Source organism: Diorhabda sublineata, chromosome 3 (assembly GCF_026230105.1).
Source record: "Diorhabda sublineata isolate icDioSubl1.1 chromosome 3, icDioSubl1.1, whole genome shotgun sequence".
NCBI lineage: Eukaryota > Metazoa > Arthropoda > Insecta > Coleoptera > Chrysomelidae > Diorhabda > Diorhabda sublineata.
In genome coordinates, this window is record NC_079476.1 from 3,081,512 (window position 1) to 3,108,711 (window position 27,200).

A 27,200-nucleotide genomic window follows, 5' to 3' on the forward strand; every position below is an offset into this window, starting at 1 on the left:
ATGTTAATATTGAAAATTACATAAAACTAATGGCATTTATTAAATAGAACTATACAGGATTTCGGTCAAAAAAGTCTAAAGTAGACACATTTAACAATTTCTAAAAAAGCTCCGATTTCCCAGTATTTGACCAAGTCAGTAATTAATGTTTACCTTTTGTAAGTCATTTTAAAATTACTTGTTGTATGTCGCTGTAATATTTGGCATCGTAGAGATGATCTTCAAAAATTGAGTATTTAATACATAGAAAAAGTAGGTTCAATATTAATTAATATTTCTATTGAATTAATTATTTAATAATAATTTATATTAACTCGACCTCCTGGACGACCACCTATAAGATGGTACGAAAGCTGGTCCTCAGCATCCCAACTACTTCTGGCGAACCCTTGGTGAAAAGAAGAAGAAGAAGAAGAAGAATATTAATTGTGAAAGTACCACGTTCAAAAACTGACAAGGAATAAAGTTTTGTTATTAAAGATGAGACTGAAGAAGGATTAAATTTGTTAAATAATGTTTAAGTTGAATTATTCCTAATTACTAGCTTCTAACTTTCTCAAAGTTAACCGAGAGTTTGATTAATTATTAAAATTTTGACCTTAAATTACGCTTTTTATTTTTCTACACCTAAATTAAACCTTTTTTTTTCATAAACGTTGAAAAAATATTATATGCAACTCGTGCAAGCTCGGCATATAGTGGACGCTTACTTTTTGCACTTGTTGCGTAAACAACTATTATTTCATTCTTCTAATTTACTTCGTTACTCAATTATAATTGAAATATGGACAGAATTTAAAACAGAACGTCTGGCTATAAATTTTTCAATTATATTTTTTAGTAGAAATTATTGTAAACAAGTCATAACTAACTATAATTATTGGTTAATCAAAGATCAGTTCACATAATTAGTGTATCGCACTTCATACATTTTTCTCATCTCTCCTGTAAAATTAGTAAAAGCTGACTTAGGAAGTTTTGAAAGTAAGTCGACGCATTGTTTTTGGAGTTTACTCCTTAAGAATCGATTCGCATATATAAGGGGCCCGGTATGAGAAAAATGTGAGGAGTAAAATCTATCGATGAATGACCTCGTTACGTTTTTGGTGCGCAACTTTCTAATTTGTCAGTGTCAACATACTTATATTGCTGTCATTGTGAAATTTTATTATCATTGTGTTCCGTTAAAGTGAACTGAAGGTATTTTCAAATAACTATGGCAAAAAGAGGTGTAGATGATATTGCCGGAACATCTAACAAACACGTGGTTGCAAGGTACGTTATAATTCATGTATTATATGTATGAGCATGTGCTATTTGTATTTATTAAATATTTTAATAATTATCGATGTAGTTCATATAAATATATATTTGAAAACAACACATAAAATTAGATAATCAACCCAATATGAATTATCGAGCGCATCCACATAAAATAGAAAATTTCTAACCTAACCAAAAATTAATTTTTTTGTCGATGTCTATAAATTCTTCCACGTTATTATGATTTATTTTATAAATAATTTTTAAATATTAACAACTGTAGTCAATAATTCGATAATATTATCAGAAAAATCGACAATATTTTTTCATTATAATAATGTTTTTATATAATTTTCTTTCGAAAAGTTATTTTTTAGCTTATTTAAATAATTTTCATGTACTATTTATTATTGTATGTAAAATATTTAGTGACATAATTATCTTTTTATAACCATTTTTGTTAATTATTAAGATAATATTGTATTTTAAATAAAAAATTAATTATCATAATTTAAAAAAAAAATGTTTATAAAAACCCTTTTTTATCAATTTTCTTAAAGTCGGTTGAAATTTTTATAATTATGCATTTATAAATTTTCTAATGTTTTTTTATATTTTTTGACTAGGAAAAAATCTAAACCTCCAAAAACTCCAGCCGAGAGACAGCGAGCTTACAGATTGAAAAAAAAAATTAATACACACACACACACACACACACACACGCTTATTTTAGATGAATATTTTAAATTTTACTTAGTTATACTAGTAAATACTATTACTGATTATTTTTTTCGGTGATGGTGTACATCTATATATCCATTTCTGCCTTAAATACGTGTCTTTTTTTGATTAACTTTATATAGAGCACTGTACCACTATTAACAGTGAAAAGTTTTTGTCCATCCCATTATCCCATACATTAAATTTCAAAATAATAATACATCAAGGTTCTCTTTCATCTTGTTGAGCGAAAGTCGAAACGGTGTTTTAAAAACAAAAAACTTTTCACGACCACATATTTATTATATTATAATCGGCGAGTGCGACAAGTTAAAACGTGCAAGTACCTAATTTGTTTATTATTCTTCAACGGTGAATGATTTCTTTGGTGTTTATGATTGTAGTTTAGTGCCAGTGAGACGCGAGAACGTGCTGTGGTTCGTAAATTCAGACTTGGAACTATCGGTTGAAACTTTATTAATCGCAAGTATTCATAGTCTTGGCAAAATGCATCCATTATGAGCTTTGGCAATAGAAAACGTTCAGGACGGACTCGAAAAACCCCCACCGGTGAAAATAAACGTAAAATAAATCCGCAGATCAGATCAATGCATCTAGGAATCTGCCTTTGAGTACTTCTACAGTAATAAGGAGATTAAGATGACAGTGAAGAAACCTGTAAAAATAATAGAGCTGGCTAAAGAACATAAAAATTGAGCGCACGAAGAGAGGGAGAGAGTTTGATGGAGTGATGAGTCAAAATCAAAAAAAAACTGAGTGTGTACGAAGGTCAGAGGAAAAACGGATGATAGACTCATTTAATAATGCCGACTGTAAAATACGAGGAAGGGTTCGTGATGGAATGGGAATGTTTTGGTGACTGGAGACCTAGTAAAAAATAAATGGATTATGATAAAAGAAGGTTAGAAAAATTTAGTACATTTTGGCCAGCGCCTGATCGCCAGAAAATTTATCTTCTAGCATAAAAACGTATGCGGAGGTACAAAGAGATCTAATGGAAGGCGAAGGCAAGAAACAGAAAAGAATGGTAGAAAATTATTACCACGCTATGGGCCTAGATGGCCTGTGTGTAGCCTATTTTAGACCAATCTTAGATAACGTGGGAAGGAGTGCAATTAATTGGGTGATAATTCGATGCTTGATTTTTATCTCTTTATATTCAAAATTTTTATGTATTTAAAAAGTAAAAACCAGTGATTGGAAAACGATTTATTACCTATTCGTATATTTAAAATTTCAGCCCAACAAAATTAGATACTTCAATAATTCTATAAATGCAATGAAGTTTCGTGTATTTGTGAAAGTGAATTTTTCAGTAAAAAGTTAATTTCTAATCACATCAATACTCGAAAATAAGAGTTTTATTAATTAATATCTACCTCCAGAATCAACAAATATCTTTATTGTGAAGCAAATTATTTTTCCAATTTAGAGATAAGCTAAAACTTACACAGCTTTTAAAAACAGTGTGTTCATACCACTGTATTTAAATCTAATAATCCTATCTTGGCAAGTTTACATAAAAAAAAATAGTTTTTTCAAATAATTGAACTCATCTGTCCATTGGAATTATGCAGGGTGATTTTTTTCAAATAGAGCACCTTAATTGAAATTGATTGAAAAAACAATTTGTGTAAACTAAATATTAATCTTTCTCAATTCCAATCGGAGTTTCTATTGCACATAATATTTCTTAGATAGTTTCAAAAACAACTAACAGTCTAAAGTATAGAACACGCTGCATAATAATTATAAAAGGGGACCTTTGAATTGGTGGGTCCAAGGTGGAGAGCTCTAACTAATAAAACCACGGATCAATAAGAAATCCAATCAGGGTATAACTGTCAAATTTCTTTCAACATCGTAATATGACATCTTTAAAAAATAAACTTACTTTCCTCACCCAGTTTCATGTACTACATACAAATAACTATGATTGAGGTGAGAGCTTAGATTGAGCTTGGAGGTCCAATGACAACGTCATTTCGATGGCGTTGAAATCGTTGTTTGGATATAAAACTGATAATCGATTACAAATTAATGTACGAATGATGTATGCCTTTGCAAACAGACATTAATTCACAGTCTATACTATACCAAATCGTAATGATCCATGTATAAACAAAATATGAGAAATTAGGGTTTCGGGTGATATTCGTATATATGATTGATGATGTATGTAAACTGCACGAAATGTTTATTTTTACCAGTCAACGTTGATGTACATAATTTAGATTTTAACGCGATAATTTATTTAAACATGAATATGTGAGTCTTGTCATGTCTTCAAATATATTTTATTGCCATTTTACTTAATTATAGATGTTTGATTTTGGCTAGGTATATATTTGTATATATTCATTGCTAAAAGTCCCTGGATTACACTTCGCAAAGTTCTAAAAACATTCTACTCGGCTCAGCTTTCGAGGTATCCACCTTGCACTACTTTTTATCAAACTTAAATGCTCATGCATGATCCTTAGAACACCCGTTTTGGAAATTCCACTCTGTGTTGCAATTTCTTTTGTTTTTAGGCGTCGGTGTCTTGGAACAATTTCTTCTACTAATTTAACGTTTTCTGGAGTAGTCAACATCACAGGACCTCCCGTACGTGGGTCATATTCTAACGATTCTCGTCCTCAGTGGAAAGACTAATTGTTATTTGTTGAAGTCTTGTTGCTGTTAATCCTTCGTTAGTCAAAAATTCTAGGCATGTTTCAGAACAACTTGACTGAGTGGTCGTTCGAATATTTTACATTTGGAGATGAATTTTTTAAATTTATTTTAAATTATAGTATTTTCGGGAGAAATTCATAACCTAGACTATAAAAATTTAATGCCATTCATAAACTAACTATACAAAACAACCTAACCTTATCTAACCTATAAAAAGTCAACGTCATACATAATCTAACCAATGAAAATTATTAACGATTTCTATAGTAACCAGAAACAATATTGCCGCCAATTAATTCTATCAAGCGTTAATTTGATTTATGAATTTTTGAAATCCACGAACGTAATGTTTTTACAAGTGTAAGTCATAGTATCTTTGGAAGAAGTTCATAATCTAGACTACAAAAATTTAATGCCATTCATAAACTAACCAACTAAAACAACCTAACCTTATCTAACCTATAAAAAGTCAACGTCATACATAATCTAACCAATGAAAATTATTAACGATTTCTATAGTAACCAGAAACAATATTGCCGCCAATTAATTCTATCAAGCGTTAATTTGATTTATGAATTTTTGAAATTCACGAATGTAATGTTTTTACAAGTGTAAATCATAGTATCTTCGGAAGAAGTTCATAATCTAGACTACAAAAATTTAATGCCATTCATAAACTAACCAACTAAAACAACCTAACCTTATCTAACCTATAAAAAGTCAACGTCATACATAATCTAACCAATGAAAATTATTAACGATTTCTATAGTAACCAGAAACAATATTGCCGCCAATTAATTCTATCAAGCGTTAATTTGATTTATGAATTTTTGAAATCCACGAACGTAATGTTTTTACAAGTGTAAGTCATAGTATCTTCGGAAGAAGTTCATAATCTAGACTACAAAAATTTAATGCCATTCATAAACTAACCAACTAAAACAACCTAACCTTATCTAACCTATAAAAAGTCAACGTCATACATAATCTAACCAATGAAAATTATTAACGATTTCTATAGTAACCAGAAACAATATTGCAGCCAATTAATTCTATCAAGCGTTAATTTGATTTATGAATTTTTGAAATTCACGAATGTAATGTTTTTACAAGTGTAAATCATAGTATCTTCGGAAGAAGTTCATAATCTAGACTACAAAAATTTAATGCATTTCATAAACTAACCAACTAAAACAATCTAACCTTATCTAACCTATAAAAAGTCAACGTCATACATAATCTAACCAATGAAAATTATTAACGATTTCTATAGTAACCAGAAACAATATTGCAGCCAATTAATTCTATCAAGCGTTAATTTGATTTATGAATTTTTGAAATTCACGAATGTAATGTTTTTACAAGTGTAAATCATAGTATCTTCGGAAGAAGTTCATAATCTAGACTACAAAAATTTAATGCATTTCATAAACTAACCAACTAAAACAATCTAACCTTATCTAACCTATAAAAAGTCAACGTCATTCATAATCTAACCAATGAAAATTAATAACGATTTTTATAGTAACCAAAACCAATATTTCAATCAAGCGCCAATTTGAATTTTGAATTTTGAAATCCGTGAATGAATGTTTTTACAAGAAATAACACTTTTTTAAACCACAAAATCTTAATTATTGTTAAAGATATATTGAAGTTTGTACTAATTTTTACAAATTCCCATTACGTAACCGTAAATTATGAACGTTTTCGTATTAGGATTGTGGCAAAATAGTACACCAATGTGTACTAACTCTAATATATTTCCGAGTTTTCGAATACCTATGTATTTATCGTCTGGAAATTAGTTATTTGAGAATTGCGGTGTTTTTTGTAATATATTTTTCAGAATCAATAAGTTTAATAATTTTATCAAGTGTCAATTTGAATATTGAATTCTGAAATATCGTTTTAACAAGAGATAACACAATTACAAATTAGTAATTATTGTAAGTAAATTTTATTATTGTTATACATTTATAAATATTTTTATATTGTACTTGATCATAATGTTAGTGCCAGACGATGAATATATAATCATTCGAAAACTCGGAAATATATTAATATTAGTACACTTTGGTGTTTAATTTTGCCAAATTCTCACTACGAAAACGCAAATTATGAACGTTTTCGTTTTAGGATTGTGGCAAAATAGTACACCAATGTGTACTAATATTAATATATTTCCAGGTTTTCTAATACTTATGTAGTTATCGTCTGAAAATATTTAAGAATTGCGATGATTTAAATTTTGTAATATATTTTTCAGAATCAATGAGCTTAATATTTTTATCAAGCGTCAGTTTGAATATTGAATTTTGAATGAAAATATATTACAAAATATAAGATACCGAAATTTTGAACTAATTAATCCTCCATTTCAAAATTCGTCTTGTATTGTATGCAACCGTTTTTAAATGGTTAGTTGTAACTACTTTTGTTCGTTATCAAAATTAGGCTATATAATAACAGTAATTTAATTTTTTCGATCGTGGCAATAAATGTCATCAACAAAAACAGTTAGAATATATTCATTCACCGTGGTAAAATGTTTAAATGACCACTTTCCCCAATACAATTCTATCTAGATGGACAAGTTTCACGAAAGAGATATTTTAATAACAAAATTAATAATCTCTATAATCTCAATTCGTAAAACATAACGTGTATCCATAGTGTTATGAACGATGTTCTCGGTTATTTTGTCTCATAATTATGTTTAGGACATGGAAAAACTTTGTGTTGAAAAACAGGGCTGGACCTGTCGATAAAGCTTAAAAAAATATTTATTATTCATAGAGAAAAATTGTAAAATATATCTTTCATGTAATGCGCATGTGAGACTGGAAAAAAGTTACAGGGTGATCAATAAATAACTGGATATTTACACATATTAAGAACTAAACTGGAGTTTCTGGAATAGTTGCTTATATTAACACTGTATGTACTATTTACTAGTACCACTACATAAAGTTATTGTTTTTGAAAGGTAATTAATCTTTACAGACATTAACTTGATTCTTGGAACACGCATCAGATAGAGTAATTGTTATTGCAATCTTCCAAATCATCCACCAAAAGATACAACGGGTTCTGAGCGTTTAATATTTGGTAGAATCTTTCAAAACATCCACAAAGAGCAACAACGCATTTAATATTTGGTAGAATCTTCCAAAATATCCACCAAGAGCTACAACGGGTTCTGAGCGTTTAATATTTGGTAGAATCTTCCAAAACATCCACAAAGAGCAACAACGCATTTAATATTTGGTAGAATCTTCCAAAACATCCACAAAGAGCCACAACGCGTTTAATATTTGGTAGAATCTTCCAAAACATCCACAAAGAGCCACAACGCGTTTAATATTTGGTAGAATCTTCCAAAACATCCACTAAGAGCTACAACGGGTTCTGAGCGTTTAATATTTGGTAGAATCGGGTATAACTATTGATGATTGGTAAATAAATGAAAGATGCATAATCATTTACATTATATTGTTATTTAAAATTAATGGTAGATCTAAGAAATGAAATTAAATTATTTTTGATAGTAAAATTATTGTTTATTTATGTTAAATTTATACTGATTGGTCTGTCGATTGATTCTGCAGCTTTTTCTGAATTGGCTTCTGTCTCTAAAGTATCCAGTGGCACCGGCGGAATGGTAAATTCCGTGTTGTGACCTTTATAACGGCCACGACGCGACGGGGTTCTCTGCGTAGAGCCACGTCGCGTCGTGGATGTTCAGAAAAATCCACAAAACTGTCACTGGCCGGTTTCTTTTAACATACTTAGAACATTTATTGAGGATCACATAAGAATGCTGGTTAGAGTATAAACAGAATTACTGTTCAAGGAATTAATCTCTTATCCAAATTGTTATATCTGGTAATAATAACTCAATTACAAATATCTTAACTTGCGTAATCTATTTAGACATTATCAGTGTGCTTCGTTATTGACGCTTTTCGAAAGTATGTAGCTAAAGTACCTCGATCCGATCAGTACTTTCACTGTTGGTTGTGAAAGCGTGTAGCGAGGATTTTTGTTTACTAGAAACTGAATTTGAAATTCATAATCCAGATCCGAAAATATTTGGAAAACTAAAAGCATTTTTTATATGCTTCATTATTGTTTATTGTGAAAGGTATATCTAAATGAAATTGATCTTCAACTTATAATATGTGAAGAGTCGAATATATGAAGCCTCAAAAGTATGTATTTATACAAAAAATATTTAAGTTTGAGAAGGTTTTGTGCTGATGAGATAATCATCGAGAGTTGTTAACCCCTGGAAAGTAATTTATTCGTCAAACCTCCCTCGTATACTCACAAATGACCTTGGAATTACATAAAACCAATTCTCAACTATTATTCAATTAGTATCTAAAATTACTTAATTCAAACAATGGTTTTCGAATTTTAATAGAGACAATAATATTTGTATAACAAATGTAATTATGTAATTGAATGAAATAAATGGATTTGAATGGTAAATGTTTAACTGAATTCAACAAAAAACGATGTTTGCGAAAAATCCTGCCAAAGAAAATATTATATTGGAAATTAGTTTCGAATTATTTTCGTATGAGTTTCGAGATTAATTTTATTTTGTATTCGATGGCTTAAGCCAATCCTGTCGAAACGGAAGCCATCTCTAGATTTGTTCTTATGATAAAATGGGGGTTGACATTACAAACACCGGTCTCATGTGATCTTGTCACGACCGACGGCCTTTGCTAGTTAGCTCCACCGACATTGGACATCGCTAACTCACTTAAGCATGAAGGGTTGTTGCAGGGTTCGAAGCACTCGACTAGCAAATGACCTAATAACGACGAATAAAACGTTGACGATTCAAGGTACATATATATTAATTGTTGGAAGTTATTCGAATCTAAAAAATTGTGAGAAAATAAAAAAATTACTCAATAGGTAATTAATCGAAATATTTGAAACGTATAAATACAATTATAATCGGTATGAGTTATTTATGTACGCGGAGACCAAAACAAATAAGTAACCAAGTAATCTGAGTCTGGGAAAAGAAAATAATCCGAGGGGGTTAAATCTGGCGAATAGGGTACATGAGGTAGCAATTCAAATTTTAAATACAATGAAACCTCTCTATCTTGTGTACAAATTTACAGTTTTACAAAAAAATGAATCCTCCAACAGATAAATAATTAATTAACAGTTTTTAAGACATCACTAGCTTTTGCTTGTATCATGTTCTTTTTAAATATACCATGTAATTACGGATTTTGTCATTTTTTGTGGTAATTTGTACAACTTGAGAGGTCAAACGAATCATTTTTATGGCGAAGAAGTTGTACAACATACAAGATCGAGAGATGTACAAATTCTCCCATAAAAGTCAATGTATTTCATTTGGTTCTATCAAAATGCGTACAACATAGGGAAGTGTACAACTTAAAGAGGTGTACAACTTGAGAGGTTTCACTGTATTTAATTTTGGCTATTGCAATAACGTATGTGTGAGTTGGTGCGTTGTCTTGATGAAACAACACTTTCTTCTTAGCCAAATGCGGTCATTTTGCTTGATTTTTTCGCTCAAACGTTGAAATAAGGTCCTTTTTCAACATAGTCAATAAAAATTAACCCACTCGCATCCCGAAAAACAGACGTTATGACCTCACCTGCAGATGGAACAGTCTTTGGAGCGGATTCTTCCTTTTCAGTTCATTGTTTTGATTGCTCTGTTATTCCGGGTGTAGGTAATGGACCCACGTTTCATCCTTGATTATGAAACAGCGCAAAAATTCGGCTTTATTACTTTGAAACATTTCCAAACACTCGATGATATAATCACGACGCTGTTTTTGTTTTTTTTGTGAGCAAACGCGACACCCATCTTGAACACAGCTTTCTCATGTCCACATTTTCAGATCATCCACTGCTTTGTGGATTTTCTTCAACATTACACTGGGGTCGTCACCTCATTTGGTTGACCACAGCGATGATGGTCTTCGCAGACTGTAAGTAGAGTAGAATCTACTTCAGCTTTTATATTGGTTGGATGGTGACTTCGTGGATGACCAATTATTCCACGTTTACTAATTCACTGAAAGCGTTCACTATTGATGATTGCCAAACAGATTCTGTATAGATTGTTTACTTTTTAATACAGTGGTATTTTTAAGCAACTACCGTCATCTCTAGATCAGGCCAGGTACTTCTGGAACCATCCTCGTATATGATTCCAATATCACGGATTTTTGAATTGGTTTCCATAAATTCCATTCAACGTCGATTATTGATGGACTCTTCATTATTTTTTTGGGTATTCATACAAATTTATTGACGATTCTGAGTTATTAAAATTGTCCAAATCTTCATTGAAATCTTCACTGAAATTCATTAGAATTTTTCAATTTTTTCTTTATCAAAAGAAAATTAATAAAATTTGGTGGAAAAGAAATGTATACAGTATCTAAATGGAATTAATTTGATATATATGATATATTTTGAGTGTCAAATGTAATATACTTGACCACAAGTCTCAAAAGTAGGTTTTGGGCAAAACTTTCATTTTAAATAAGTGAAATGGTTATAAGGTGCTCAAGTATCTAAAAAACAAATAATTTTATAAATAATTAATGAAAAATTTTTGAAAAGAAATTAACCAAGACAAAGGAAGTACCTTAGTTTTGGAGCCTCCAATGGATCCCGGCCTAATCGATCCAGTTTCATAAAATCTAGTTAAAATTTTAGAAACGCAACCGTGTGATACTAAAAGTTGCCTTGAAATATCACATGGTCTCACTCCCAGTAATGCCAATTCGACAATTCTTCTTCTTACACAGTCTGGTAAAGGTCTGCCGTTGACAAAAACCCCTCCGAGTTGATTAACGCCCGCTTGTCCTACAACAATAAATTTGATATCAAATTCGAAGAAATTCATTGATTTTTCAGATTTTTTGAAAATTCAAATGATAACTATTCGACGAAAGTGATGAGTTCATGAAAACCGAGTTATTTTGTGGGTATGCACAAGCTTAACATTGTTTTTGGCAGCTCAATATTTTCTTTTCGAAAAATTTATTATTCTTTATTACGTATCTTATTTAGACTAGAAAAATGAGAAAATATACGGGCAACTTTTGTCTTTTGGAAAAGGAGAATATTCTCTGGAATGCTGTCGAAATCTAGCGAATATTTTGAACTGTTCCAGAAGTGTTTAGCAGGTGGAATTTCCAACGCATGATTCATAGATAAAAGCATGAAACATCTTTATGGACGGGACTTGATTTCATTCCATTGCTTTTTGATTTTTAATAAAAAAAAACGTTAAATTTTGCTAATATTAAATATACAATATGGTGAATACATTTATAGGCCTCTCACCTTTAGCATTTTACTCATAGATGTCACTATAAGGAATAAAGAAGATTAATAATTTTATTAATAAAACTATTATGTAGCAATAACTAAATATCAATTTATATTCATGTATCTTAATGTTCTTGATTTTAGTTATATTTTGATTTAAAATTTAGTTTTTTTAATAATTTTTGGAGGATAAAATTTGACGTTTCGACTTTTCTTTAAGTCTACATCAAAATATGATATTGACACTGATAATTTACATATTTATATTGATCAATAGATCACTTTCATCATGATTATCAAAATAAGAATAAAATCAAAATAGAACTTTGTTCTAGAAAGAAAAATGAATTTTTCCATAGTCCTTACATCTTAAATATTGCTCCATATGGAAAAATTCATTTTTCAAAGTTCTATTTTGATTTTATTCTCATTTTGATATTCATGATGATGATGGAAGTGATCTATTGATCAATATAAATTTCCAAATAGTCGGTGTCAATGTCATATTTTGATGTAGACTTAAAGAATAGTCGAAACGTCAAATTTTGTCCTCCAAAAATTATTAAAAAAACTAAATTTCAAATCAAAAGAGAACTAAAATCAAGAACATTAAGATGTATTAATAAATCAAAAGGTCTAAGAAATAAGAAATTAAAGAAATTTTACCAATATATATTGACTGTTTAAAACTATTAATCACATTAACTTGACCTGATTAAGATTTATAAGTCCCGAGGCTGAAAGAATGACGGGAATTCGGAAGCCCGGAAAAATAAAAAAAATAATATCAATACGTTTAATTTGTGGTATCAACACATCAAAAAATGCAGAATGTTTTCCAAGGGGCCCTCTTGGACCTGGGGCCAGGGACAATAGCCCCCAAAGCCTCTAGCTTAATCCGGCCCTGTATACTAAGTATGATTTCATAATATATGAGTTTTGGTGCTTAACGATTTGAAACAAAATTGCGATGTCGGTCACATTTCAAGTGATCGCGGTCTCAAGTCTTACTTTTTTTTTTATCTATAAATTACATTAATTTATAGTAACTGGTTATAATTGTTTTTTACACTTCTTTCTTTGTTAATTCAACTTAATCGATTATCTACATATTAAAAGTGATAAAAATCGCTTCCTGTCGGTTTTTTTATTACGTTTGCTAACGTCTAACGAATCGTACGATATAAAGAAACGTTCATGCAAGGTACATAAATGGGGTAATTATTATCTATGATCAGGGACAACATTGTGCAACGTATGACTTATTATATTTTTTTTATTTGTTTTGAAATGGTCATTTTGAAAAAATTGATAAAAGCAACGGGTAATTGTGCGAAATTAATTTGAAAATTTTACACATTTCAATATGTCTCTTATTTATAATCAGACTACATATAGTCAGTAGCTAGAGCGAATAAGGTCATAGTCAGAGAAAGAACCGAAAACATCAGACGATGGATAGGATCAGCGAATCGAAAAAAAATAATGAAACCAACATATAAGTCGAATGATAGACGAGAGAATGGTGGAAATAGCAAGGGATGAATCTCCAATTGGAACAAGCAGTAGATGACGACCACGAAAGAGGTGCAGTAACAATCTAGAGCTAGGATGTGGAAAGATATAGAAAAAGGAACAGGCGTTAGGTCTATTATAGAAGAAAGAAAAAGAAAAAAAGTTTGGTTTTTTCGTTTTTATTAAAAAAATACATACTTTTTGAGTTATTGATTTTTTTATAAAAAATTTGACCGTTGCAGACCCTTATAAATTATTTTTTTACGAAGACATATTTAAAGATATGAAAATGGTTTCTATTTGCTTGCTTTTAGCAAGGTCAGGCGTATTTGAATGTATGTTGAAAAATTTTTCATTTCATACAGGGTGTGTATAAATAGTGTTCAAAGTTTAATTTCATAAATATCAAATTTCTTTATTTTTTTCAATTGAACCAACCGTTTTTTTCTGTTGTTATTGCATTCAGAGGTAAATTTTAAGAGATGCAGGTGTGGTCTAAATTTTATTTCATATAATCACTAAGAAACAAAAAAGAATTTTCCTTTATCTTGTCAAGGTCTGTAAAAAAATCAAAATCAAAATCGTTGAAATGGCTTGTTCTCAATTTAATAACAAAGATTATGTAAATTTGCTTTCAATACATGGTGAATGTGACAAAGTTGTTACAAGAACATGTACTTTATTTGCTGCAAAATATCCAGATAGACCACGGCCAAACTCGCGTAATTTTTGGAACAAAATTATCGTCTCCACAGACTGAATAACTAGACCTACCTACATATACTAATTTTTTCACTAATGAACCTCTCACGAAAAACAACAGGAGAAACAACTTCGGCAGGAAATTTTACTCAAGTCCCTAATCAATAAACTATAGAGTTAACTGTACTTTTTACTGCGACGCCCTCCCATAGTCGGACCAGTGAAGCTTTCCCGGATTTCCCCATTTTAGTAGATCTAGATGAATGTTCCGTGCTTGCGGAGCGCGAGATTTTTAACATTTGACTGTCCATTTCTGTTAAATCTCTTAAAGCACAGAATTATAGAGGAAGTATCATCACTAAATATGAGATACCGAATGGGACAGAATAAAAGAATCAACATGGTATGCTACGCTGACGATGCAGACAGAGACAACTACACAAATTCTGCCAGGTCAGCCAACCTTTGCTAAAGAGCCCGTACGATGTAAGCTGGTAGTTCAGGACAAAATCATCGAACATATTACGACCTAGCGAACGACTGAAGAAGCCAGATCACCAAAGCGACTGCCATATCGGGCTGCTTAAGGCAGATAATACATGCGAAAGGATAGCAAAGTTAGGATCTATAAGACTTGTATCAGGCCAATCATGACATACCAATAGAAACCAAAGAGGAAACCAACAAAACGAATAGCACGTTTCGGGTAGCCGAAATGTAGAAAAAACAAGAGTAGATCGAATCAGGAACACTGACATCAGGGAACAATGTAAGAAATCGTAAGATCGGGGAGACTGGTGCGCCCACGGGAGAAGAATGGAAAGAGTAAACTGCTACGCATCGTACTTGAAGGGAAACTAATAGGAAAAAGATAATCCGGACGACCACAGACAGAGAAACCTGCAAAACTAACAGATACAAGTGTATTTCCAGATTCCATTGTTACAAAAGAAATCAGTAGTTTTGACAAACAAAAATCGATATTTTTGACTCGAGCTGGAACTAGTGAGAACAATTTAACACCTTTGGAAATGGTAATGTATCGGAATATAATAGCCAAAATATCAAAATTAATAAACTGTTTGATACGTCAATAGAGCACAAAGAGACATGATGCTGCGTGTAGCCTCCGCCTTCCGAACTGTGTCTGGGGTAGCACTCCAAGTAATTACGGCTACGGTGCCCATTGATCTCTTAGCCCAGGAAAGAACATCCAAGTACAAATCGCTACAGAATAGCAACGAAGCTAGAGAAAGTTCCCTCACAACATGGCAAACTAGATGGGAAGGTGAGACAGTAAAGGCCCAATGGACCAAAAGGTTAATACCAGACATCAAGCCGTGGGTTAAGTGCGAGCACCGCCAAGTAGACTACTACCTGACACAGGTCCTAACAGGACATGGCGTCTTTCGATGTTATGCCAAAAGGTTCAGAAAAAACACCACGGATAGATGTATATACTGTGCCGCCGTAGACACTGCCGAACATACCATCTTCGTATGCTACAAGTGGAGAGAGGTCAGAGACAGGACTTGCAGACAGCTGGAATGCGAGCTCACTCCAGACAACATTGTAGAGAAGATGCTTGACAGCTCAGAGAACTGGAAATCGGTGCAGAACATGGCTAAGAGTATTCTCAGCAACAAGGAAAAAGATGAAAGACAAAGACAGCAGAGAGAAAGGAACCTAATCCCGAGAGGGGAAGGGAGACGTAGGGTAAAAGGAAACCACTGATAGCCCGTCACTCATGAAGTATGTTCCAGGAACGATGCCATAAGTGACAAAAGGGGCCGTAGACGACAAGAAGGACACTCCAACCGTCCGAGCCCCTCTTCTGAGCAGGACTCCGCAGAGGTGGTGAATGTTTCCCAGCAAATTGCTGAGGAAGTGTGAGGAAGTCGTTAAAAAAAAAAAAAATAAACTGTTTGAAGAATAACAAAGATCAGTTGACGATATTGAAGAAGATGTTTCAAATTTGAACGTTTGAGTGCAAAGAAGAAAGTTTAAATAATGTAAAGAAATAATTCATAGTCAAGGTACGGCAAATTGATACGGATTATACAGGATACAACTTTTGCTCTTTCTATGTACAAAAGAAGTCTCTAGAAACTTTTATTTCAACTGTAATAAACTGATATAGTTTAGTCATTTTACTACTAAAGTGCTGTGATCTTTTATGTATATATGGTACCAATACTGCTCATTTTTGACACATGTTGGTGGACAGATCGACTTGAACCTTTCAACGTACAGTTTATGTTCTTTGGCTCACTTGTATGGCAATATTTTTTTGGTTAGATCTCAAAATGATACTCTTATATCATTGTAGTAGCTAGTATTTTTCTTATTTTCCATATTACACTTTCCACTTTGCTTGTTAGAAAAATCTGTGTGGAATTGTAATCTTTTCCAGTAATTTTCCTTGGTTTAGTTGAACGCGTATCAGTTCTAGGATGGTTTTTATCGTGAATTCGGGAAACTGCGGAATCAGAACTGGGTGGAAATGAATAATATAGAATACAGTAGATATTCTGTACCGTAAATTTAAATGAACCGCGAAAATAGTTAGTTCTGCCACGTACCATCGAGGGTACTGGCATAGGAGATCTGCCATGTTGTTTACATCCACTAAGTTTACATTTTTTCTTAGGATATGCTTTGTGGTTCATGCTGATTCGAATTAAAATGAAAACAGCCCATTGAAAAATTGTTTGATCATGCACAAAAAACTTTGCTAATATTAATTCTGAAAATTATTCCATGAAACACTTTCTGAATTAAAAGGTGGTTCAAAAAATGAAGCTTCAATCTTGATATTTGTTAAATTGACAAGTAATCTAGATAAATATAATTTTGATAGATCAATACTCAGAATTAAAATAAACCGAAGCTGGCCTTCCGCAAATTTTTATAGTTTTTCATTTACACCTCGTATTTATTAATTATTACACGTATCCAAATTACTTGTCTCTCAACAATCGAGCTCTGCTGACGTACCTTAACAACTGGAATAAGTATGTACAACCTTCCTAAGATTATATATACGTAATATTAAAAAAAGTTTCGCGTGATTCAAAAGTAGACACCTGCCCAAAGGCAGAGCGCCCAGCGTAGATTTTTTAGTCGGTAAAAATTAGCTGAAATTGAGATCTGCAGTTGCCCCTATAATTACAAAATTCTAAAACCTATCACACATGTCGTGTTTAAATGAAACGAAGGATTCATTCAAATGTGTAACAACATTAATTATAATTATTTATGTCATTCATGTACATTTTATGAATGATCTTCAGGTACGTAGTCCAATTTCAATTTGTTTCACATTCTTCAATTTTTATGTTTTAAGCGACTGTTTTAAATTACAAAAAATTTGATAACCCACCCGTTATTTACTAAAATAGATTAAAAACAAACATTTTTTCAAGATATTTAACGCTAGACTAAGGTTACTATAAGTCAGGCAATAAATTTGCATTAAGAGAAAATAATGTCACGTCAAAATGAATTTATTGAAAGAAATTATTCGAAAAAAAGGTGACTGATCTTGATCAATACATTCGGAGGTCGGGAAAGTGCATGGTCCTGTTGCAAAAGGCAGTCCTTGCGAAGGTCCCACAAGAAAAAATCACAGGTTATCAGTTCACAAAGAATCCATTCTCCAAAATAAACATTAAGGTACTTCCACACGCATAACACTCGATCCTGCATGAAATGACGAATGTTCGCGAGTGTTGGATCGTTGTCCACGTAAATCTTTGAGCATTTCCAGCGAACTTTGACCCTCAAAAAAGTACCGACCTACGAGATCTCTCGTATGGATACCTACCTACTCACACCCCAAGAAAATTTAATCTTTCTTCAATGAAGTCGTTGGGAGGATTCTTGTCGTTCCAGTACATCCAGTTATGTCGATGGACCGTACAGTTCAGCTTGAAGGTTGCTTCACCCGACCACAAAATGGAATACTGAAACTGTGGATCATCCTGACTGCATCCGAGGTACAAATCGCAACATTCCAATCTGGGATCGAAATAATCCTCGTGGAAAAGACGTGGAGGCTAAACTCGATGGTGGATTCGTCATAAAGAAGATCGGATATTTGAAGTACTCCCGTTAGACTCGATGCAACTGAGGCCAGCGCCACTGTTTATATATTTTCTTTATTTGTGACGGCTACCGGCGTACAGAACGCGGCGCGTCGGCAACAGAGCTCGTTTTAAGGATTTCTTGTACGTCCTCCACAACTGTCTGAATCACGAACATGTTTCGTTTTCATCTTTTTCGACACCGTTGCCAGACTTATGAGCCTAGCCTGACTTATGCCGACCATTAACTAGTATGCTATACATATTATAATTAACGGTTCTAATTTTTCAATTTCAAGCGTAACTTAGAGATGATCATTAGCAATACATTAGTGAGACACCGCTTCTATTCAGCTGTTTAATTGCGACTTGAAATCGTTGAAATGATCAGTGACACTAGACTGAATAGGTATCGCCAGGTGTAATTCTTAATTCAAAAATAATAACATATGGGCCATAACCTGCTTATATACAGATTCTTCTTCTTAAAAGGAGTTTTTAAATAAACATTTGAATTTATTAAGATTGTTTTGCTCTTGAGTTTGTTGTTTAAGGTAAAGAGAATAAGTGTCAGCTGGAGACTAGTTTGAACAAAATTTTTTTCTCAAATTATAATTTTAATTAGTGACGTAAAAGGATATGGGGCTTAATAACGCAAATAAAACCGAAATGAAATCGATCTAAGATACATTGTAAGCAATGAAAACAAACTTTTTTTGTTATTAGGGGTATAATTTGATTGAGTTTAGAAAGACAACATAAAAATAGAATCTTCACCCATAATTTTATTTAGCTGTTTGGGTACTTTAAAAAAATTTTAAAATCTTGTGATTTTAGAGAAATTTCAAAATTTCAAGTGTGTTGCGCTAGCTGGGGGTTAGGTATATATATATATTTTTTCTTTGCTGCATTTTCATAACAAATAATAGAGACAAGTTTTTTCGGTATAGCATTAAGAAAAAAAAATTTTGGCCCACCCTAGCATACAGATCTTTTTATGAACAGTTTCCGAGTTCCAAATCAGTCAGCGATTTTCTGGAAAAATCTGATAATACCGAAACTGAAGAGTAAATTTGTTTTTTATGTATTATGTGTTTTCGATGAATCGTTTGTAAAATGTAACTAAATTACTTACCTGATTATTTACTTTCCATTATTTATATTATATTTTAAGGAATTTATTGCCTTATCTTGTGTTTAATAAAAGTTTTTGGAGTTTACTCCTTAAGAATCGATTTGCATATATAAGGGGCCCGGTATGAGAAAAATGTGAGGAGTAAAATCTATCGATGAATGACCTCGTTACGTTTTTGGTGTGCGTCCTATGATGAGAAAGAGGTGTAGATGATATTGCCGGAACATCTAACAAACACGTGGTTGCAAGGTACGTTATAATTCATGTATTATATGTATGAGCATGTGCAATTTGTATTTATTAAATATTTTAATAATCATCGATGTAGTTCATATAAATATATATTTGAAAACAACACATAAAATTAGATAATCAACCCAATATGAATTATCGAGATTATTGACTATTGTAAAAAGTTTAATGTAAAATATTTCGTCGATTAGTTATAATAAACGTATATGAAATGAATAAATATATATTTATATATGTATATTATTTTCATTAATTAACAAATTTACCCTTTTATACAGTATCAATCTTTTTTAAGTTAAATAAACTTTTTTTGCGTCTGGTTAGACTATCGAACTTAAGGAGTAAACTCCAGTCGTGCGTCGGAGCTGACACACACAATTTTTTTTTATCTTATCATTCATTATTATTAATTTTTATAGCAATTTTGTATCCTAGATGAATGTAAAGTATCGAAAATGAATGACATGAAACTTCATTGCAAACTATCGAATATTTTCTAAAATTTCGATACTTTAATACCTTAAATTCAGTGACTTTCGACCAAAAATTTCCATTTTGGTAAAGTAGCGAATATTTTCAAACAATTATTATTGATAATTTTACAAATAATTAAAGTTAAAATGATACCTTCGAACGATAGCTTTATACTCAAAGATATCTATAAAAAATGAAAATAATTAAACGCGTCAGGTGGGAAAAAATTACATCAAGTGTTTTGTCACTCCTGAAAATTACCAATTTTCACATTCGTACTTTCAGCATGGTGCTGACGATAATTTAAAATTATTAAACAGTAGTTGAAATTTGTATTTTTTGACGTGCGTGACTGACACCCAGATGGCGCTGCCATTGTCATATCCATATAACGCTTATTATGAAGTATAAACATTCAAAAGACTACGCGTAAAATTTCATGACATTGCGATTAGTCAGAAAAAAGTGACAGCCATTTAAGTGAGGTTACTTTTGTTATTTTCAAAACCATCATTGCTTTTTGATGAAAAAAATACTGTGCAAGCTCAACAATGGCTTCAAAAGTGATATCTGAACATCGAGAAGAAACATTTTTAACATGGTCGTACGGACACCATTGATTGTGAACGTTCTGTTCGTCCAATAGGCTTGTTTCCACTAAGAATAAATCGGATGGCTTTGAGTTTCTATTGATTAACCATGATAATTAGTAAATAAAAAAACTACTTTTCTACAATCACGTGACATTAAACACCAATTAGAAAAGCGTGACGTCACACCTCGCGAAACACTATGTTGTAGCTGTCATTTTCGTATAAAGTGACCAGGTTATTTCGAGTTTTCAGCGATTATTGTTAAATTAATAAAGTTCGTTTTTAGTTTAATCTTGAAAGATAGGTATAATTTGCCATGAAATCAGGATTTAACAAAACAAACTGCAGTAATTTGTCCAAAATTAACGCCGTTATGCTTGACAAATTTTTTGCAATGAACACCCACTTTTGTTCATCGGAAAACTTATATGTAAGTTTTATGTGAAGAACAAACAAAGTCTTAGATATTTAATTAGCAGTTACCAGTCAGAGAGTTGCATTTACCCATTGTGAAATGAAAATAATTAACTGATTTTGAGGTTAGCGAATACAAAGTTTCAATAACTTTAACTCAATTAAGTCATAACATTTTATATGTTATGTTTGGTATATTATGTAGATTTTGCAAAATTCATTCCTTTTACTATACATTTATAAATAGATACATCAAGTTTTGTTTCATACTTACATCCAAATATCTTCATAGAAATAATTTTTATTCTTTATTGTTTGGAACGTATAGGAATCATTTGTCTGGCCTTTTTATCTTTGTACTTTCACATTGTGGCACTATACAGTATTTATGATACGAGGAATTCATTATTTATTAAAAAACTCAATTGACTGTCATAAAAAAAACAAGTGATTGGCGAGGTGTGACGTCATTCAAGACGCCATGACAGTCTTGGCCTTTTTCGCGGTCAATTTCAAATTCATTTCTAAAAACTCAAAATACTAACGTAAAAAACCTATTTTTCTTAAAACAATATATTTTTGGAGTGAAATAGAAGCTAAGCTATAGTTTTAAACTAATTCCCAAATTTTGTCAATTAGCCTATTTTGGTAGTTACTCCAGAAAACATCAAAAAATACCAAAAATTGGTTATATCTAATCGTAAATTGAAATTGCTTGAGATAGCTGAGGTCATAAAGATATCAGAACGTACACAATTTTGCATGACACCCGGATGGCGCTGCCATGATCTTATCCATATGACGTTTATGAAGTATCAACTTTCAAAAGACTATGTGTAAAATTTTATCACATTACGATTGGTCAGAAAAAAGTGACAGCCATTTAAGTCAAGCAACTATTTTCAAAACAATTTCGTGTGTCAATTTATCATTGCTTCTTGATGAAAAAAATACTGTACAATCTCAGCAATGGCTTCAAAAGTGATATCCGGACTCTACTCCATCGAAAAGAATCATTTTTAACGTGGTCGTATGGACACCATTGATTATGAATGTGAATATTATGTTCGTGGTGGTTACTCCAAAAAACATCAAAAAAGTCCAGAAATTGGTTATATCTAATCGTAAATTGAAATTGCTTGAGATAGCTGAGTTCATAAAGATATCAGAAGGCAGTGTGTACACAATTATGCATGAGCATTTGACCATGAGAAAGTTTCTTTCAAAGTATGTGACGCGTTTATTGATTGAAGATTCAGAGCAGGATTTAACCATGTTTACACCTAATATATAAAATTTTTTGCATCGATATGTGACAATAGTTGAACCATGGATCCATCACTTCATTCCGGAATCAAAACGATCATCATCTGAGTAGACTACAGCTGGTGAACCACGGGTAGGTAATGGCTTCTACATTTTGAAATACGCCTGGAATATTGTTCGTGAACAATGTTCTTTCATGGCATTTATCTATGGTTAATTATTGCCTTGCGACAGATGATGCGCCAATTTTTTCAAAATCTACAAATTGTGAGTTTCCAATGAATTATGGTAAAATTTTTGATTTAATGATCATTAATAAATTATGTAAATATACCTCGAGTTTTGAATATCAAGTACCCCGCATGTAATCTAAAAAATTAACTCTAGTAACTAAGTAGGTATTTATAATTTTTTAAAACTTCCGTTAAAATCTATTTGAATCGTATTTTGTTAATAGTATAAATGTCAACTTTACAACAGCCGTGATAGATGTTGAAATGTAGGCGGATGTTGATGCGAATGCAAAAAGGGCAAAGGTCTCGATTCTATATGCGGGAAAAAACGTTAAAATTTATAGCTTTACAAGGTGTTTGGGAAAGAAATTAAGTTCGATACATTATAACGACTATTAAAACAAAATATAGAGGATGACACTTGAGTTCAATTAATTTTTTCATGTAATTGTTATAAAACATTGTTACACTTTACTATTAATTGTTTTTTCTTGACATAACATTGAATACAAAAGTACTGTGCCTAAATCTAATACTACTGGGTCATTAGCGATATTAAGGTTTACAAATAATGATCTGTTTAATTGAATTAAATCTATTTGAATCTCTGACCATGTATCTATTTTGAAAAATCTTTCAAATTATGCACATCAGATGAAGATCCCAAAACTTTTTACCCCTTTTCCTAACTTAACTGATATCTCAGACCCCCGCGATTACTGTGCAATTAATTAAAAAATTCTATCTCTATTTTTTTTTTCTATTGATACAAAATACTTACCAAATTAGAAACTTTGCGGTTGGTTAAGTGAGTGAACTTAGTATTCTTTAGTCATCAAAATTTATAAAACTAAATACAATAAAACTCAGTAAATATCAAGTGTAATTAATAATTATTAATACGTTAAGTTACGTAAGAATACTTGAATAGGAATTATTTTTTGAAAAAACATTTAAATCGCAAAGTAAAGATAAAAAAATGAAAAATTCAGTGGGATAGATGAATTTGGTGACTTTCTACCAATCTAGCTAAATTCGGTTCAATGTTGGTGAGTTGCAGCCTTAAATCGCCACGTCCGGTACCTTTGTTTTGTCAAAATGTTTGTAACCACACTGAAGCCTTTTTCGACGAGGTAACTTCATGGAAAAGCGATAAGGTATTTAACAGCAATGTTCGAAAATTCAGGATACTGTGTTTTAATGTTACGTCGCAACCACAATTTCTGACAGCCTTGGTTGAACTTCTTCTTAAGCTCCTCGTCCGTGCTGATGGTAATCATATCATTTTTTTGCACGTTAAATTAAAAAAAGGGAGAAGTTAGAAAGATTTTTGCGATTTCAGAGTGGAGCACAGCGAGGCTGAATTTTTTTTTTCAAAAATCGCGTCAACAGTTTCGAAGTGCCCTTTCGATTCGATTTTTTAGAAGCTCTGTACGATTTTTTTTGCCCGAGAAACCTACAGTATTATCATTCAAGTTCCGACGAAATTGAAAACGCACTTTTAACATAAGTGGAAGCGTGTCCTATAGTCAAATATCCGGAGTATTTTTGGACTTCGACTTAATCATAATCTTATTCGGGTTAAATTGCGTATATGCGCCTAAAACAGTGCAAGTTAAAAGATGCTTGAAAGATTTATACGCTTGAACGCATTATATTATCTTACAGGAATTTTTCACGCTTTTTAAAAAGTTAACACGGGCCGATTTTTAGACGTCGTCGATCCCCAAAAACTGTTTTCGTTTATGTCGACCCCTTGGAAACCGATATCGACACCAAGAGGTCAATATCGACCACCTTGGGAATCTCTGTCCTAGAAGGTCTGATAGTTCTCCAGAAAGAAGTTGCGCCTGTTGCAGTTTGGTTGTTAATTGGGGACACTGAGTAACTCCAATTTGGTTTAGTATCCTTGCTGAAAAGAAGGCCGTGAAATAGCTGGGTATGGCCAATGGTCGATTTTTAGGTATGGTAGACCAGGGCTTTGTTGACTTTTACATTAAGTTATCGCACTTTTCCATTGGTTTTCACATGGATTTATTTTGGATTTTATATCCGCCCTCACAGTTTCCGTTGTGTCGCTTTCTACGGCTTCTCTAGCGTATTTGTCTGCTTTTTCGTTACCATGTATTCCTATATTGGATGGGATCCATATGAAAGTAAAAGTCTTGTAGTTTTATTCAGTAAAATAAAATTCTTCCTTGATTAAAGAAATAATGGGTTGTTCTGGGTAAGTGGATTGTGTGGCTGTTGATGAAATCCCGAAGAATGATGTGGTTATTTGTTTCATATGCATTTATAAGGATCAAATCTAGATAGTAAATACAGTTCCGCTGAGTAAATAGAGCTAGTTGATGAAAGCTCAAACATAAGAGTAGAAGTTGTTGTCACTACAGCTATTCCTCCTTTATTGGAGAGCTTTTCAACTTAGACTTTTCAACGTTATGGTTCACAGAATATTCGTACCATCAAGGGAAGCAAGATTGGTGATACAAGTTGGGAACGCTTCCTGTGACGCAATTGTGGTATGTAGGGCTGGAAATGTCTTGTTTTAGTTGTGTTATATACCAGACTTAAATACGTTGTTCTGTCTTCTAGAGATGGCTCTTCAGCTTCACTGTAAAGGCTCTCGATTGGTTAGGTGTAGGTAATTGAACCATACTCTAACTTGGATCTGATTAAAGTGCGATGATAAAGCGTGAACGGACTTCGTCAATCAGCATCCCAATTTTTGTTAGCAAGCACTTTTAAGAAGTTAATTCGTTTTTGACTTGTCAGAAGATTATTTTTGTGCCATTTCCTGGTGAGGGACTCGTTAGAAGTCATACACAAAAGCAGATGATTGCCATAGAGGTATAAATTGAGGTGCTCTTAAGCTTTCTTCTTCGAGAAAATGATAAACTAAGATTTTTGAGTTGAGAAAGTGAAGCTTGTTGGTTCTGTCCAATTTTTTTGAGGCTATTACTTTTATAGTGAAGGACTGGGTCATGGGCATATAAACGAGCTTTCAAAGGCAGTTTACATCCTTGTAGGACATCATTCATTGCAACTAAGAATAGTGATGGATTCAGTACTAAACCTTGCGGAATACTTTTTTTGTTTTAAGTCAGATATTATATTGATTACTTTGACTTATCTATCTTAAAGGATTTTTCTTATGAAGAATAAGCAGTTTCCTTCACACCGTGCAGTGTCAAATGCTCTAATAATATCGAAAAGAAGAGCTAAAACTTTTACTTTTTAGTGTAAATGCTTCTATAATGTCTCATTCAAGATCGAAGATGTTTAACGTTGTGGCGGGTATTTCATTGTATCAATTGGAAGATTTTTCCAATGTTATAAACACTATAAATTGTGCTAATATATAACGAGTCGTTAGTGAAATAAATTCAACGGAAAATGGAAGATTTTATTACATCTATAATGTATACTCTAATCAATTATAAGAACATAATTTATAAAGAGGAATATGATAAATAGATTCAGTTTTGGGTAGAAAAAAAACCAGTTCAGTTTGTAACAGATGGTAACGAAGACATCGAAGGAAGTTGATGTTTTTTTATTGGTAATTGGCTGATTATGAGAACGAGATTCAATGAAGTACATTTGATAGTTTGATTTAAAACAGTTGCAATTTTGCTTTGGTTTATAAATATTAATGTTCGCACGACATTATGTATATTCATTTAAATCGATTCGCAAACAATGTGGTAAAATGGGAAGTCATTTGAATCAAAAGTAATAACTTGTAGATATTTGATTGGCACATATTATGTGACTCTTCGATTTTCAATTCCCATTTTTTGTTTTTGTTTTGTTGAAAGAGTTTTAGTATATCACGATGACCTCTTTAATCAGCCACTGAAAATTTCTATGTCAAAACACATATTTATCTTCAGGTTTCAATGTAACTTATTCTGAATATATTTAAACTAGAACGTGACAAGTCTAAACCTGTTAAAGCATGCCTACTGTAAAAGACCAAGTCACTGTATCAAAATGGATCATGTCGAGCACGTGAGGTGAATAAATACTTTCGTTTAAAAGAGTCTGAAGCACGAATAGGCTTCGTTTTGATCTTTCTCGACAGCGTTGTCAGACTTATGAGCGTTGCCGGATTTATTCCGAGTTTTCGGGAGCTTTGCCTGAATTGTGCCGTCCTCTGTATGATAGTTTAGGTAGGATAATTTACATGAAGACTTGAGGGAGACATTCTATCTATTACGAGAATTTATTATTACTAAAAACCTGAATGATATTAAAAGAAATACTTACCAGTGTGTGGCATATTGGGAATAGTTGAATATTGCAGAATATCTGAAACAAGAATATTATTGTACATGTCAATTGTCGAAGAAAATATTAATTTTCTTATATATTTCAGACTTGGATTTCGTCCTTGAGTAGTAGAGAATCATTTCTAAAGTACGCGAGTCAGTGGTCAAAATTAATCCATGACTATAAAATTTCAGATTTCTAGTGTTATATACATATAGACA

At 32.0% G+C, this 27,200-nt stretch overlaps 1 protein-coding gene across 1 annotated transcript in view; it reads right to left on the reverse strand.

Annotated features, from left to right (window-relative positions):
* The window catches only part of LOC130441037 (paired box protein Pax-2a), a 58,565-nt gene that overhangs the window by 10,860 nt on the left and 20,505 nt on the right, over positions 1-27,200 (reverse strand). The window contains exons 2-3 of the mRNA XM_056774518.1: positions 26,977-27,018; positions 11,347-11,567 (exon numbers count right to left, since the gene is read on the reverse strand). Coding sequence (XP_056630496.1) covers positions 11,347-11,567; positions 26,977-26,989 — 234 coding nt within the window. The 5' untranslated portion in view covers positions 26,990-27,018. The remainder of the gene's footprint in view (positions 1-11,346; positions 11,568-26,976; positions 27,019-27,200) is intronic.